At 57.3% G+C, this 12,425-nt stretch overlaps 1 protein-coding gene across 1 annotated transcript in view; it reads right to left on the reverse strand.

Moving 5' to 3' along the window:
- Window positions 1-12,425, reverse strand: part of CSMD1 (CUB and Sushi multiple domains 1) — a 1,021,666-nt gene that overhangs the window by 127,619 nt on the left and 881,622 nt on the right. The window contains exons 38-41 of the mRNA XM_036250552.1: window positions 9,617-9,735; window positions 6,761-6,830; window positions 4,861-4,977; window positions 199-408 (exon numbers count right to left, since the gene is read on the reverse strand). Of these exons, the coding sequence (XP_036106445.1) occupies window positions 199-408; window positions 4,861-4,977; window positions 6,761-6,830; window positions 9,617-9,735 (516 nt within the window). The remainder of the gene's footprint in view (window positions 1-198; window positions 409-4,860; window positions 4,978-6,760; window positions 6,831-9,616; window positions 9,736-12,425) is intronic.

Genomic DNA, 12,425 nt, shown 5'->3' on the forward strand with positions numbered 1-12,425 from the left:
AGACGGAGGCGTGGCCGACTGTGTTAGTGTGTGTCTGTGTCCTTCTGAGAGGACAAGAACAGGGTGACCCCACCTCGAATCAGCAGAGTATCCCCCAACACAGTTCCAGTCGTACAGGTCTCTAGCCAGCTAGGGAGGGTTACATCGCGCCGCAAGCTCAGCGTAAGCGGTGGATCTGACGCTTCCTCGACGCCTCACCTTGGTAGGCCAGCTTGAACCCCTGGCGGTTTTGGGAATGGTCGCTGTAGAAGTGGACGAGCGTGTGGTGGGTGGTGCTCAGCAGCGCGGCGGGCAGGTCGGGGCCGCTGAACTGCCCGATCAGCGGGCTGGTGCGGTGCGGCCCGTTCTGTATCTCCAGGAAGTCGTGATTGGCCTCGGTGGAGAAGTTCAGGAACCGGATGTGCGCACCTGCGAGAAACGCGGGACGAATGGAAGTCGCCGTCAAAGTTCATACCGTCAGTGCTTATCAAAAGCAGTTGCGATTTTATTAATGTCCCCAAACACTCTCTCCAGGGGGCAGAGCAGGGTCGAGGAGGAGGTCACTGGGTTTTTTTGGGTTACAACAGACCTGGGTTCAATTCCCTCTACGCCACCTAGAACCCGGGGACCTCTGAGGTCCCCGATCAGCCTATTGGCCAGCCCGGACAGCGCAGCCCCGCGTCACAGTCGGAGGCCTGCTGCTGCTCAGAAGCCGCTGGTTGTCACGCACACGGTGGTGACCGTGCAGCTGCAGTCCTGAAGACGCCACTGTGGACCCAGGTGGGGACCGACGGCCACACGTCCAAAAGGCACGTCAGAGCCTCATCCAGGGAGAAGCCGACAGGGGTCTAAACACACGTGCAACAACCTCCCAAGTGGCTGTGAAACGGCCCGACCCCCGCACAGTTCCGTTCGTCACATGTGACCCTCTCGCGGGCGTGAGTCAGCGACTCGCCCGCCCGCCTGCCCAGCGCTCACAGGGCCGTCTGAGCCAGGTGACAGTGTCGTGGGGTCCCAGGGGTCAGCACACAGGGCTACAGCTGACCATCTGGATGTGGAGCCAAATCAGAACCGTGGGGCTGTGGCATTTTTGAACATTTATTTGATGACTGTGTCTGAAATACCTGAATTGCTTAAATAGTTTAGATAGAACTCCAAAGGCGCTCACTTCTGCATAAACCCAGGCAATTAATGTGGGTTTGTGAAGCCCAGCGTGAGGATGCAACAGGTGTTAGGGGTCATTCTGCCCACGGATAGGAGAAGCTCGTGTGCCTGTGACTGCCCCTGACAGACAGGGAGGGCTGTCGGTTTACTTTCCACCGAGGGCACCTGCTTCCCGGGGACAGGCCCCGAAGGCGATGCTGACATGTTGCGTCACTTCATTGTGAACACAGGACAGTGGAAAGCAAACGTATCTACTCAGGTATTGAGAGATACCGTGAGCACGTCCGTCAAAAAGAAAGGAAGAAACCTCATGTAGACAGCTGTAGGGAAGAAAAATCTAGATGCATTCAACAAAATGTGACGTCATCCAAGACCGACTCCCCACTCACGCAGAGTCCTGTGAGGAGCAACGAAGGTGGACGCGGCCTCGCCGGTGGGCGTCCTGTGCAGCCAACGGTCCCACTCGGGACCCAACCTACCAGCTAGCTCTCTTCTCCCCGCTCCCCAGGACCTGACGGGGGGCACGCTGAGGCTCCAAGGCCCGCGATGCCCACTGCGGGGCCGACAGTGCCGTGCCCCCCCGTGATGGCACAGCCCTGCCTCTCCTGGCGCACACGCACCGAGCTGGGCCAGAGCAAGGCTCCCTGATGGCAACAGTGTCCAGTCCTTCCTGGGGACCCCTGCTCTGTCTCGAAGTGGAACGTGGCAAACCTCGGGAGGAGCGGAGAGCGGAGGGCAGAAGGGAAGCCTGGCAGGGAGGCAGGACCTTGAGCTCAGCCAGAATTTCACACCGTGTTCGAAGGCGGGACTCGGCGCCGATGCTGGCGCGGCCTGCACAGCGGTGGGCAGTGCCAGGATGGGCCCCGCGTAACCCAAGGCGCCCTGCACACCCAGGGGCACAGCTCTGCAAACACAGCTTCCGCACCGCGCCCTGCTCTGTGTGGCTCAGTGCCTGAGCGGGTCCGGTGCACCAGGAGTTTGCTGTTTTGATTCCCAGTCGGGGCAACACCTGGGCTGCAGGCTCAAACCCCAGTGGGGGACACGCAGGACGCAGCCGATGGATGTTTCTCTCTCAGATAGATGTTCTATTTCTGCCTCCCTTCCTCTCTCTAAAAAAATCAATGAAAACATATTTAAAAAACAAAATAAAACAAAACAAAAAACAAAGAGAGAGAACTTCAGCCCTGGGTTAAAACAAAACAAAAGAAAACAAAAACTTCTGCAACTATTTTAAAATCTCAAATATTTTGTTTTGGAAGAGCCAACATGAGCTGTTAATTTTCTTCTAAATTCCAGCAAATATGTTTGGACAAGAGACATTTGGAAGAAGGAAAAAAAGAAAGAGACCGAGAGGTTGCGGGGGGAGGGGAAGGAAGGACAGGCGTCCCTCTCGGTCCCTCCGTTCAGACCTGTCCCCACGCTGCTGGGGCGGGTGGGCTACTCCACGCAGGAAACTACCCACCAGATCTGATCTAGTTTCTTACCTGGTGCTGAATTAAAAACAGTTTTCTTTGTAGCAAATTCCACAGATCTGATAAAACAGCTGTGTTATTAACAAACTGACTAACATGTTGTGTGTGTGTGTGTGTGTGTGTGTGTGTGTGACCATCGAGGCCACCAACCCCTGGTCTCCAGCTTCCTAAGTGTCCATCACTTTGTCACCCTGAGCTGGGACATAGGCAGGGACGCAAGGACGACCCAAAGCAGCTCCTGAGCTGCTGGCCCCTGTGTCCTGGACACGCGGACCGACCGGGGAGGCTCAGAGAGCAGGGTGGGGTCCGACAGGCCCCTCCTCACTGCGGGGTGACGGCTGGCCTGCAGGTCCTACGCGCTGCCCGGAGGACATTTTGAAATTCACAGAATGACAGAGTCAGGACAGAAATGACAGACGGCCAGCAGTCAAGGGCTCGGGTCATAAAGCTGGCCTGTGTCTCAGCAGCGGGGGAAGTGAGTGGTTTTCTCCCGATTCGGACTTCAACCTGACCCAGGAAGGGGACGTGCCAGCGGACACAGTAGCCTTCTGAGCGGATGACAGGCCCACTGCCCATCCAGCCGCCTGCACACACCAGGAGACCCAGCAGAGCCAGCTGTGGTCTGGTTTCAGTGCGCTGACTCCACTGTCCCATTTCCAGCAAGCTGTGTCCAGTCTGACCTCCCAAGGTCAACATGAAGGGATTAAAACAAGCATAGCCCAGTTTCCCTTTCCTGACCTCAGGGGACACTGGGAGGATGTGTTTCTGCACCCAGAACGCCCGTCTGCGTGCCTGTCTCGGGGGAGATCACAGGGCCCACGGCCCCCCTCCTCCTGACGCATGGAAAGGTCAGTGCCCCTCACAGGAGTTTGACCTTGGACCTTGACACGTCTTTGAGTCGTCATGTGACCATGACTTTGCAGTTAAGTCTGCCTTTTGAGGTTCAGGGAACTTGTGAACACTCCTGCTCCATTTACATCTTCTGTGTGCAAAGAAACCACAGCAAACGAGGGAACCCTCTAAGAACTCGGGGAATACTCTGAAGGGCTGGCGTACCCTCCCCCCGGCTCCATGGCCCGAGGGAAGATCCCACTGGACAGCAAGGAGGGAAAGGTGGTGCCCTGGTTTGTAACATTAAAGGTCACAGTTAAGCCCTGGCCGGTTCGGTTCAGCGGTTAGAGCAACGGCCCGCAGACCAATGAGTCACGGGTTCGGTTCCCGCTAAGGGCAGGTACCTCGGTTGCAGTTCATCCACGGCCCTGGTTGGGTGTGTGGGTGGCAGCCAGTCGATGTGTCTCTCACGTCGATGTTTCTCTCTCTCCCTCCGTCCCAGTCCCACTCTATCTGATGATAGATGTAAAAATATCCTCGGGTGAGGATTGAAAAAAAAAGGTAGCAATTAAGTAGAAAAATATAGGCTGCATTTCCATGAACTCTGCCTTTAGGAAATTTCCAGAAAACAGAGACACATTCCCAGCCCACTGGGCTCAAACCAAAGCAGCAGAGACAGGCAGCACCTGTGTAAGGATGAAGACACCCCAAACCGGGAGGGCGGTGCAGTGAGCTCCTCCCCGTCAGTCATGCCGCCTGCGCCTCGGGGCTCGTACCCTGAGGGCCACACGCTGCCCAGGAAATGACAACAGTCAGAGCGGAGACCCCGAGACACCTGGGCCCGGGCAGCCCTGGCTGGGGGTGGGCACAGGGGCCTGCGGGGGGCTGGACAGAGCGGCGGGGTCAGGAGAAGAGCTGAGGACCGAGTGAGGTGCTGGGCTGAGGGCTGAGGGGGTGCTGGGCTGAGGTGCTGGGCTGAGGGGGATACTAGGATGAGGGGGTGCTGGGCTGAGGGGATGCTGGGCTGAGGGGGTGCTGGGCTGAGGTGCTGGGCTGAGGGGGTGCTGGGCTGAGGGGGTGCTGGGCTGAGGGGTGCTGGGCTGAGGGGGTGCTGAGTTGAGAGGGTTCTGAGCTGAGGGGGGTGCTGGGCTGAGGGGGTGCTGGGCTGAGGTGCTGGGCTGAGGGGGGTGCTGTGCTGAGGTGCTGGGCTGAGGGGGTGCTGGGCAGAGCGTTTCATGTGCTCACTGTTGTCCCCCGGCTCCCTGACTCTCCCGGGGGAGTGGGCTCCGTCCCCCTGCCCAGCACCTGTCCTTTCTTCCGGCGGCTCCGCCCGAGCTTTGTCCAGGTCACTTCCGTGACGGACAGCGGAGGGGCCCCCCCACCGGACACTCGGGAAGGCGGAGCTGTCACTCACCGTAGCCCACGGGCAAGGCGATCTCCCAGGTGCAGTCCAGGTTGTTGGGGTACGCGCCGGGGAACCCCGGGCTCAAGATGACGCCCCCCAGGCTGCGCAGGGTCCCTCCGCACATCGCTGGAGAATGGACAACCGTTCTGATGTCAGTTTTCTTCCTTAGGACTAACTTTAAAAACATAGGCCTCGAATTTTCAAGACCGAGTACAGTGTTTCTGTCTGTATTTCCAGTCCTACCCCCCCCCCCCCCCAATTCATCTGAAGCAGCGACGGAAATGTTTCCGCCTCCACCGGTCCCGAGAGGGCTGCAGGCCTTGCTGAGCTTCCCCGACAACCCGCCTCTCCCGTGAGGGGCGAAGGGCCGGTGACGGGGACATTCTGTGTCCTGCAAATCTGTCAACATGCGAGGCTCATCACACAGAAGATAAAAATTGATTCTATTTGGCTGGTGCAGGCTAACTGGTCACATAAAACCTTTCCTTGAGTGTTCAGGGTGCCGCCGTGAGCCAGTGTCTGACTGGACGCCCTTTGGGGGTGAATTTCATTTCAAGGTGTGAAATACTAAATTCCCAAATTTACGAGAAAGCTCTCGGTTGAAGAGGAACAAAGGAGAGCGGTGGAGGGAGTGGGGTCCCAGAGGGGGTCCCCTGTTCTCCTGCTGGCTGAGCCTGGACTTACATCTCCACACACACAACTGTACCTGTGTGGGTGACACGGGCAGTCTAGACATTTGCTTTTTGCTAGAAGTCACTTTCACACACAGAACCCCCGGTCACCGAGGAGCGCTGTCCTGTAAGGGGTGACACCGCGGACAGCACCCGCCATGCGGTGCCCCTGGACCAGCCTCTCCTGAGGGGGGTCTGGCTGCTGAGATGCTCTGGCTTCGTTTTATTTTCTCAGGCACAGCTCCGTCGGTCTGCGGCCACGGGAGCGGCCACGGGAGCGGCCACGGGAGTGCTAACCACCACAGCTCCCCCAGCGCCGGGGTGTGGGCAGAGCGGAAGCCAGGCCGTCTGAAGAGGGTGTGCCACAGCCTTCTCCTGGCTCTACCTGGGGGCACCTGCCCACACCCTGAGCTGCCAGGGCCTCCGCAGAGGTCATCCACCGCACCACGTGGCTCGGGGACACTTCTAAGGAGGCGTGTGGCCTTCACAATTGCCCACATTTGTTCGTGAGAGCGGGCCACGTTCTCTGGAAGCCCCACAGCTGGAGGGGGCCCGACGGGCGGTTGGTCCGCAGACCAGTGGCTTCCGAGTGCGCCCCCTGGCGGTGCTGAGCCTGAGGCAGGAGAGGGACTGCGAGGGGTGACCGGGTGACTGGTCCACCATCCGTGCTCTCGGGGAGCCGGTCATTACTGGGGTTCATGGCTAAACCCTCCTGAGGGCCCACTGTGTGCTCCCAGTGTGGCAGCGAGTGTCGGTGTCTCTGCACGGAGATCCCGGGGACTGCGGGGAGGTCATGACCTCCCACGAAATGACGTCATTTCGTGGCAGCTCCACGTGAGAGGGTCTGGGTGGACACGTGGCAGAAGGAACTCCCTTGGGTGCTGTTATCCCACCTGAAGGAAGGACCTCAGCAGAGGGGTTCGCTGCAGCCAGGACGGGAAGAGGGTGCTCACCTATCGATCAGTGGGCACCATGTTGGCAAAATCAAAGTCATGCAAAACACCCAAAGGTGAACTTCGCGGAGGCTTTTCAAAGGGACAGGACAGTCATTACTGATCCTTCCTCTCGTGTCCTCCTAGAGGGGGTGCTGCGGGCAGAGGGGTGTGAGGGCCCCGTCACGAGGCCCAGAGGAGCCCTCCCCGAAGCTGGGTGCTGCGTCTTTTGGACTGACAGCAGCCCAGGGAGGCCCATGGCGGCCCGGACAGGACGGCGCACCCAGCAGACAGAGGCGTGCCTACCGATGCAGAGGGGCGGTGGGTAGCTCCAGCGCCGCACGGTCCCGGGCATGCAGGAGATGTGGGAGCGGCCCTGTGGAGAGAGACGGGAGCTCACACAGCGGAAGGCACAGTCTGGCCCCGTGTGCGCGGCGACCCCTGTGACTGGTCTCATGGTCCTTTCTGCGTTCCCTTGCGGGTGCGAGGACTTCTCCAAATGTGAGCTGTATTTAGGGCGCTGTTCATAGTCAGGCACGGGGTTTGAATCAAACTAGATTAATCTGACTGTGTTTTTCCTCATTAAAAAAAACTTTGCGTTGGCTCTGCCAGTGTGGCTCAATGGACTGAGCATCGTCCCGTGGACGGAGAGGTCCTGGTTCGATTCCTGGTCAGGGCACATGCCTGGGTTTCTGGCTCGATGCCCAGTAGGGGGCATGCAGGAGGCGGCCGATGGATGTTTCTCTCTCACATGGATGTTTCTACCTCTCTCTCTGAAAAATTAATAAAAACATATTTTAAAAAAAAACAAAGACGTTGCATTGGCCCTTCCAACTGTCTGTATTTCTGCCAGGCTCCTTTCTGTTTTTCATTTACTTTTATTAAAATATGTTGCGGGTACTTCCCCTGACCTTTGCCCCCTCCCCCTCGTCTGTCCCCCCTCCCTTGACCGTCACCGAACTCCTGTCCGAGAGGAACTGGACTGAGGAAAGGACACTTCCATTTGCTTTTCCAGCATCAGAAATTACAGCTTCTGGTCTAAGCGGTTGGAAATGATGAGGGCCACCTGGGCACTGCGTTGAGGCGTGAGATGTCCGCAGCGTGGTGTCTGCCCCTAAAAAGGTGCGTGTCCGTCTTTCTGTGGTTCAGGTGCAAGTCCCACCACCACTGTGGTTCAGCTAAACGGGCAGGTCCTCCTTCATCCAGGACAATATTCACTTCATCACCAGACAACCACGCGAGCTGTGCAGGCGATGAAGTCAGTCCTCCTCCCTGGACATCTTTATCCTTTAACTATAAGACATTCCAACTTCCCACCTCCCCAGATGGTCCATTATTCCCCCTGCTCATCGAGGAGCAGAGGGTCGAATCCCGAGACTCTGTGCTGAAATCTCTCCCTGTGGAGGAGGAGCCAGGGAACAGCCCCTCTGGGTGCAGACGATCAATTCCTAGTTTTTCCCTCTTTGTGACGCGGTGGGCTCATCTGCTGTGGGCACTCATCTTGCGAGTTTCCGTTTGCTGCCCAGGCCTGGCACAGAGGCCATTGAAAACCATCTGAAGTTCACGTTAGATAATCCAGCTGCCTCCCGGAGCACGTCAGGGACGGGCCGTCACGTGGAAACCGTCCCCAAGCCCAGGAGCATTGCAGACCCTGCCCCTGCCTCCGAGCTCACGCCCTCGAACACCTGGGGCGCCAGGCTCCCACGGGAAAGGAGGGCACCTTTGTTCATGAGGAAGGTGTTCTGGGCATCGCCTTTCCTGCCGAGGGCCACACGCTGCCGACACCTTCTCTGATCCACGGCACTGTCTCTCATAACGTTTCTTCTGAGTGATGGGTGCACGGAAATGCAGAGCCTTCGAAGGTACACGCTGATGCCGGACAATCCAACGGTCATCGACTACCAGCCTGGCTCCTGCTCTGACTTCCGTGCAGACACTTCCCACGAGCGGTTCCCGCGGGAATCTGGTCATAAAGCCAACGCAAGGCAGGGCCCTGGGCGTCTGCCACCGACTCAGAAGGAAGTGTCTCTTTTCCTAGGCTCAAGGAGCCGTGAAGCGGATGCAGAGAAGGTGGACATCACAAGCCTTTGAATGTACAGGGCTCACTCTCTGGTGTCTGGTCACGGCGCCGTCACGCCATGTCCAGGGTGTCGCTGGGACTCACGTTCCCCCATGTGTGTGCATACACTGCACAAGGAACTCTGCTTTCACGACATGTGTGCCGTTCGTGCATGCTACCACGCCAGATGCATCACGTGTTAGCAAAACTGTCGATGTCGGCAATGAAAATATCTTCGAATCCCGTGTTCACTCATGCGACTAACAGGGAGCCTGGCCCGGGCTGCGACCAGGTTCCGATGCTCACTCCCGGCGACAACCACAGGACACAACTCAGAGACTCCCCGGACATGATCTCACCCCCGGGCCTGATAAACCCCAGCGAAGGGGTGCTATCGCCTGCGTTCACTGAAGTTTGGAAACATACGTCGGTTTCCACCTCTCTCCCCGGATTTGAAATACGCGTGTTCGGATGATCAACGCCTGTGCTGGCGGTAGACTTATGTAAGAACTACGCTCAGTGACAGAGAATTGGCAGCTAATTCTTGTTTTCACCAGAAAATCAAAAAAAGCAAAAACAGAAAAATGACTGATGTTGCTACACATCAGTTTGTAAACAATGTATCAAAAGGTTTACATAAAAACGTTACATAAAAATGATAAGATGATGCACACGTCTGCCTAGTACCTCCTGACGATGCTCAAGCGGTATTGAGCGGCCTCTCCGGCGGCACAGGCAAGGTGCCCAAGGGCCAGACTGAACCCAGGGGGCAGCGTGCAACGTGGGACAAACCTGCAGGACCCAGAGCAGGGCAGTGACTGGGCGGCCGGGACGGGACTTGCAGGGACAATACTTCGTCCCTTAGAATCTCATCTGCAGAGCTACTGGGGGAACATCTGAAATGAGGTGATTTTGAAGATGACGTGCTCAACTTCGAAGGAGCTCTTTGCCACTTAGAAGCTATTTGCACCTTGTAAGTGGATGACCGACATGCCTGATGCGTATGACGTCCTTGGTTTACCGGCCGAGGGGGAGCGGCCGAGGGGGCTCCGGCCGGGGCGGGAGGGTGAGGACCGCTGTGCACACACCCCTCCCCCACCTACCTGCAGCGTGTACCCGGGCTCGCACTGGAAGGCCAGGACGTCGTTCACCATGTACCGGTCGCCCATCCTCAGCCCGTTGCTGGGCACCGCGGGCTCCTGGCACGCGGCGAGGCCCACGGCTGTGGAAACACAGACACACTCGGGGTTACGCAGTGTGAACCGCACTCCTGTTCCGACTCATCCCGTGACCTTTCTGCTGCCCTCCTGCTGCAGACGGCAGAGGCTTCGACGCTCGTCCGCCAGCCCGCGAGCCCGCCAGGGCACCGGGGGACCGGGCATCCCTGTGAGCTCATGCTTACGTGGTGATTTGTTTCATGTGAACATCGATGTATTTCGTTTACACAGGAATTGATTTTGTTCTTGATCTCTTTCAATAAATTTGCTTCCACTCTCCACAGAAAACACTTCAATTCTAACACACACACGATTGAAAAAGTCCTTAAGGAATTATGTTCCCTTTTGGAGAGAAAGCCCCATGATATTCCTCTCGTGTATTGTTTTCCAAACACGTTTAACAGTCTTTACGACACATGTTAAGTGTGAATCCGGGAACCGTGGTCTCTCAGTTAAACTAACATGAGAACAAATAGTCCACATGCAGGCTCATCCTCTCTCAGTTAAAGACACCCCGACACCACCGCCGTAAGTCTGCTCTTGGGAAACAGGCCGCGTGCCCAGGCCCCACAGCTGCAATCAGACACTTTCCTAGACAGAATGGCTCTTGGCTTCGGCACTGACACTATTTCAAATGTATCACAGACAACTGCAATTCAGCCTCGAATATCCGATAGATTAGCTCTAGGTGCCATTGGACATTCACCTCGATAAACCCTGACGACACCAACAAGCAGAACGCACAGCAGGGGTATTTCATGGGGTCGAAAATGCATTTGGAACGGCACGCAGACCGGAGCCGGGAAATACCCTCTCCCCTCACTTAGGACGTGTGCCCTCGCACGCGGGTTGTCCTGGTGGGAAACGGGGCTTCTTGGGTATAATCCAGCATCAAACCCCCCAGGTCAGCGGTTCTCGACCTTCCTGATGCCGCAACCCTTTAATACAGTTCCTCACGTTGTGGGGACCCCCAACCATAAAATTATTTTCGTTGCTACTTTATAACTGTTACGTTTTAGGCAACCCCTGTGAAAGGGTCGTTCGACCCCCAAAGGGGTCGCAACCCCCAGGTTGAGAACCCCTGCTCCAGGTGGCCTCGTTCTTGTCATCGGCACTGACACGCGTGGCCTGGTGGGCGTCCGGCAGAGCCGGAGGGGAGGTGGGTGAGACGTAGTTCTTGGGAAAGCGGAAAGAACAGGAAGGGAAGGACAGGTCCCCAGCAGGCCCCCCGCTGGGAGACTGTGGGTCCCACGCAAAGTGAGGCCCTTGCTGTCGCCCCGCCCAGGCCTGGCCTGCAGGGGTGCGGCAGGGGCATCTCTGCTCACCTTCTCCTCCACCGTCTCATCAGACGTCACTTAAAACACAAAGTCAAAGACCTGGTTATTCTTCTTTTTATTAATATATTCATTTTAGTCACAGATGTTTCTCCTTGTTTCCCCATTGACACCCTCCCCCCCTTCACTGCGCTGTTGTCCGTGTCCACGGGGTTCACGGTTTATCTCCCCCCCACCTCCCCACCCCTACCTCTTAGGATGGTTAGTCTGATCTTACTTCCTGGGTCTATCTTGCTCATCAGCTTATTTTACTCATTAGAGTCCACAAATAAGTGGGGTCACGTGGTCCTTTTCTTTCCCTGACTGGCTTATTTCCTTTGACTTCTTTTCACTCACACCATCCTCTCCAGGTCCGTCCGCGTCGTCTCGAAGGGAAGAGACCCTCCCCGCAGCGGCATCCGCTCCGTGGCGTACACGCACCACAGCTCCCCCTCGACGCCCTGATTACTGACAGCGTCCAGAGCAGAGTCAGCGAGCCCAGCGCCTCCGAGGGCCCAGCGTCCGCGCGAAGGGGCCCTGGTCCCGGCTGCAGAGTCTGCACAGGCAGCCCCCGCAGATCCCAGACGGTGAGCCCAGGACGCAGTCGCCGCGGAGGCGCCTCATGTGGACTCTGGCACCTGCTGCGAAGGGAAAGGCGGAGGAAGTCCAGGCTGCCCGTCAAGGTGCCCAGCGGCAGCCTGCAGACCGTCTGTCCGCTGGGTAAGGGGACACGCAATGTCCTCTACTTGCCAGGCTGTCAAAGCAAAGTGTGGAGCCTGCCGGGGACGTCCTCCCCGGACTGCTGGGTCACAGTCTGGGCAGCGACCTCGTCCCTGGAGATTCTTACTCGTTGAAGTCTGAGATCCCGCATGTGGCCTCACTCGCCCGAGTCCTGACTGTGGGGGCTCCCCGGGGACCCCGTGACTCTGCACCCGGTCTTCTGAGCGGAAATGAATTTCTCCCGGAAAGGTGCACGTGGGCAGGTAGAAACGCCATGTGCATCGCGTGGCGATGTTTTTTTTTTTTAATTTACTTATTTTTTATCCTCACCCGAGGACATTTTTCCATTTTTTTGTTCAGGTAGAGTGGGAGGGAGAGAGAGGAACAGAGAGAGAGAGAAACATTGACGTGAAAGGGACACATCGAGTGGCTGCCACCCGCACGACTGACCAGAGCCGGGGACAAACTGCAACCGAGGTACATGCCCTTAGTGGGAACTGAACCCGGGTCTCTCTGGACCGCAGGCCGACGCTCTAACCGCTGAGCCAAACCGGTCAGGGCGTGATGTTTTCTTATTCCTGGCACCTTTGGGGCTTTTCCGAGGCTGTGAAATTGCAAAGTGTGAGAAAACACAGCGGGACTCTGACCTGTTTCGGTGGCAC

This window comes from Molossus molossus, unplaced genomic scaffold, assembly GCF_014108415.1.
Source record: "Molossus molossus isolate mMolMol1 unplaced genomic scaffold, mMolMol1.p scaffold_m16_p_9, whole genome shotgun sequence".
Taxonomy (NCBI): domain Eukaryota; kingdom Metazoa; phylum Chordata; class Mammalia; order Chiroptera; family Molossidae; genus Molossus; species Molossus molossus.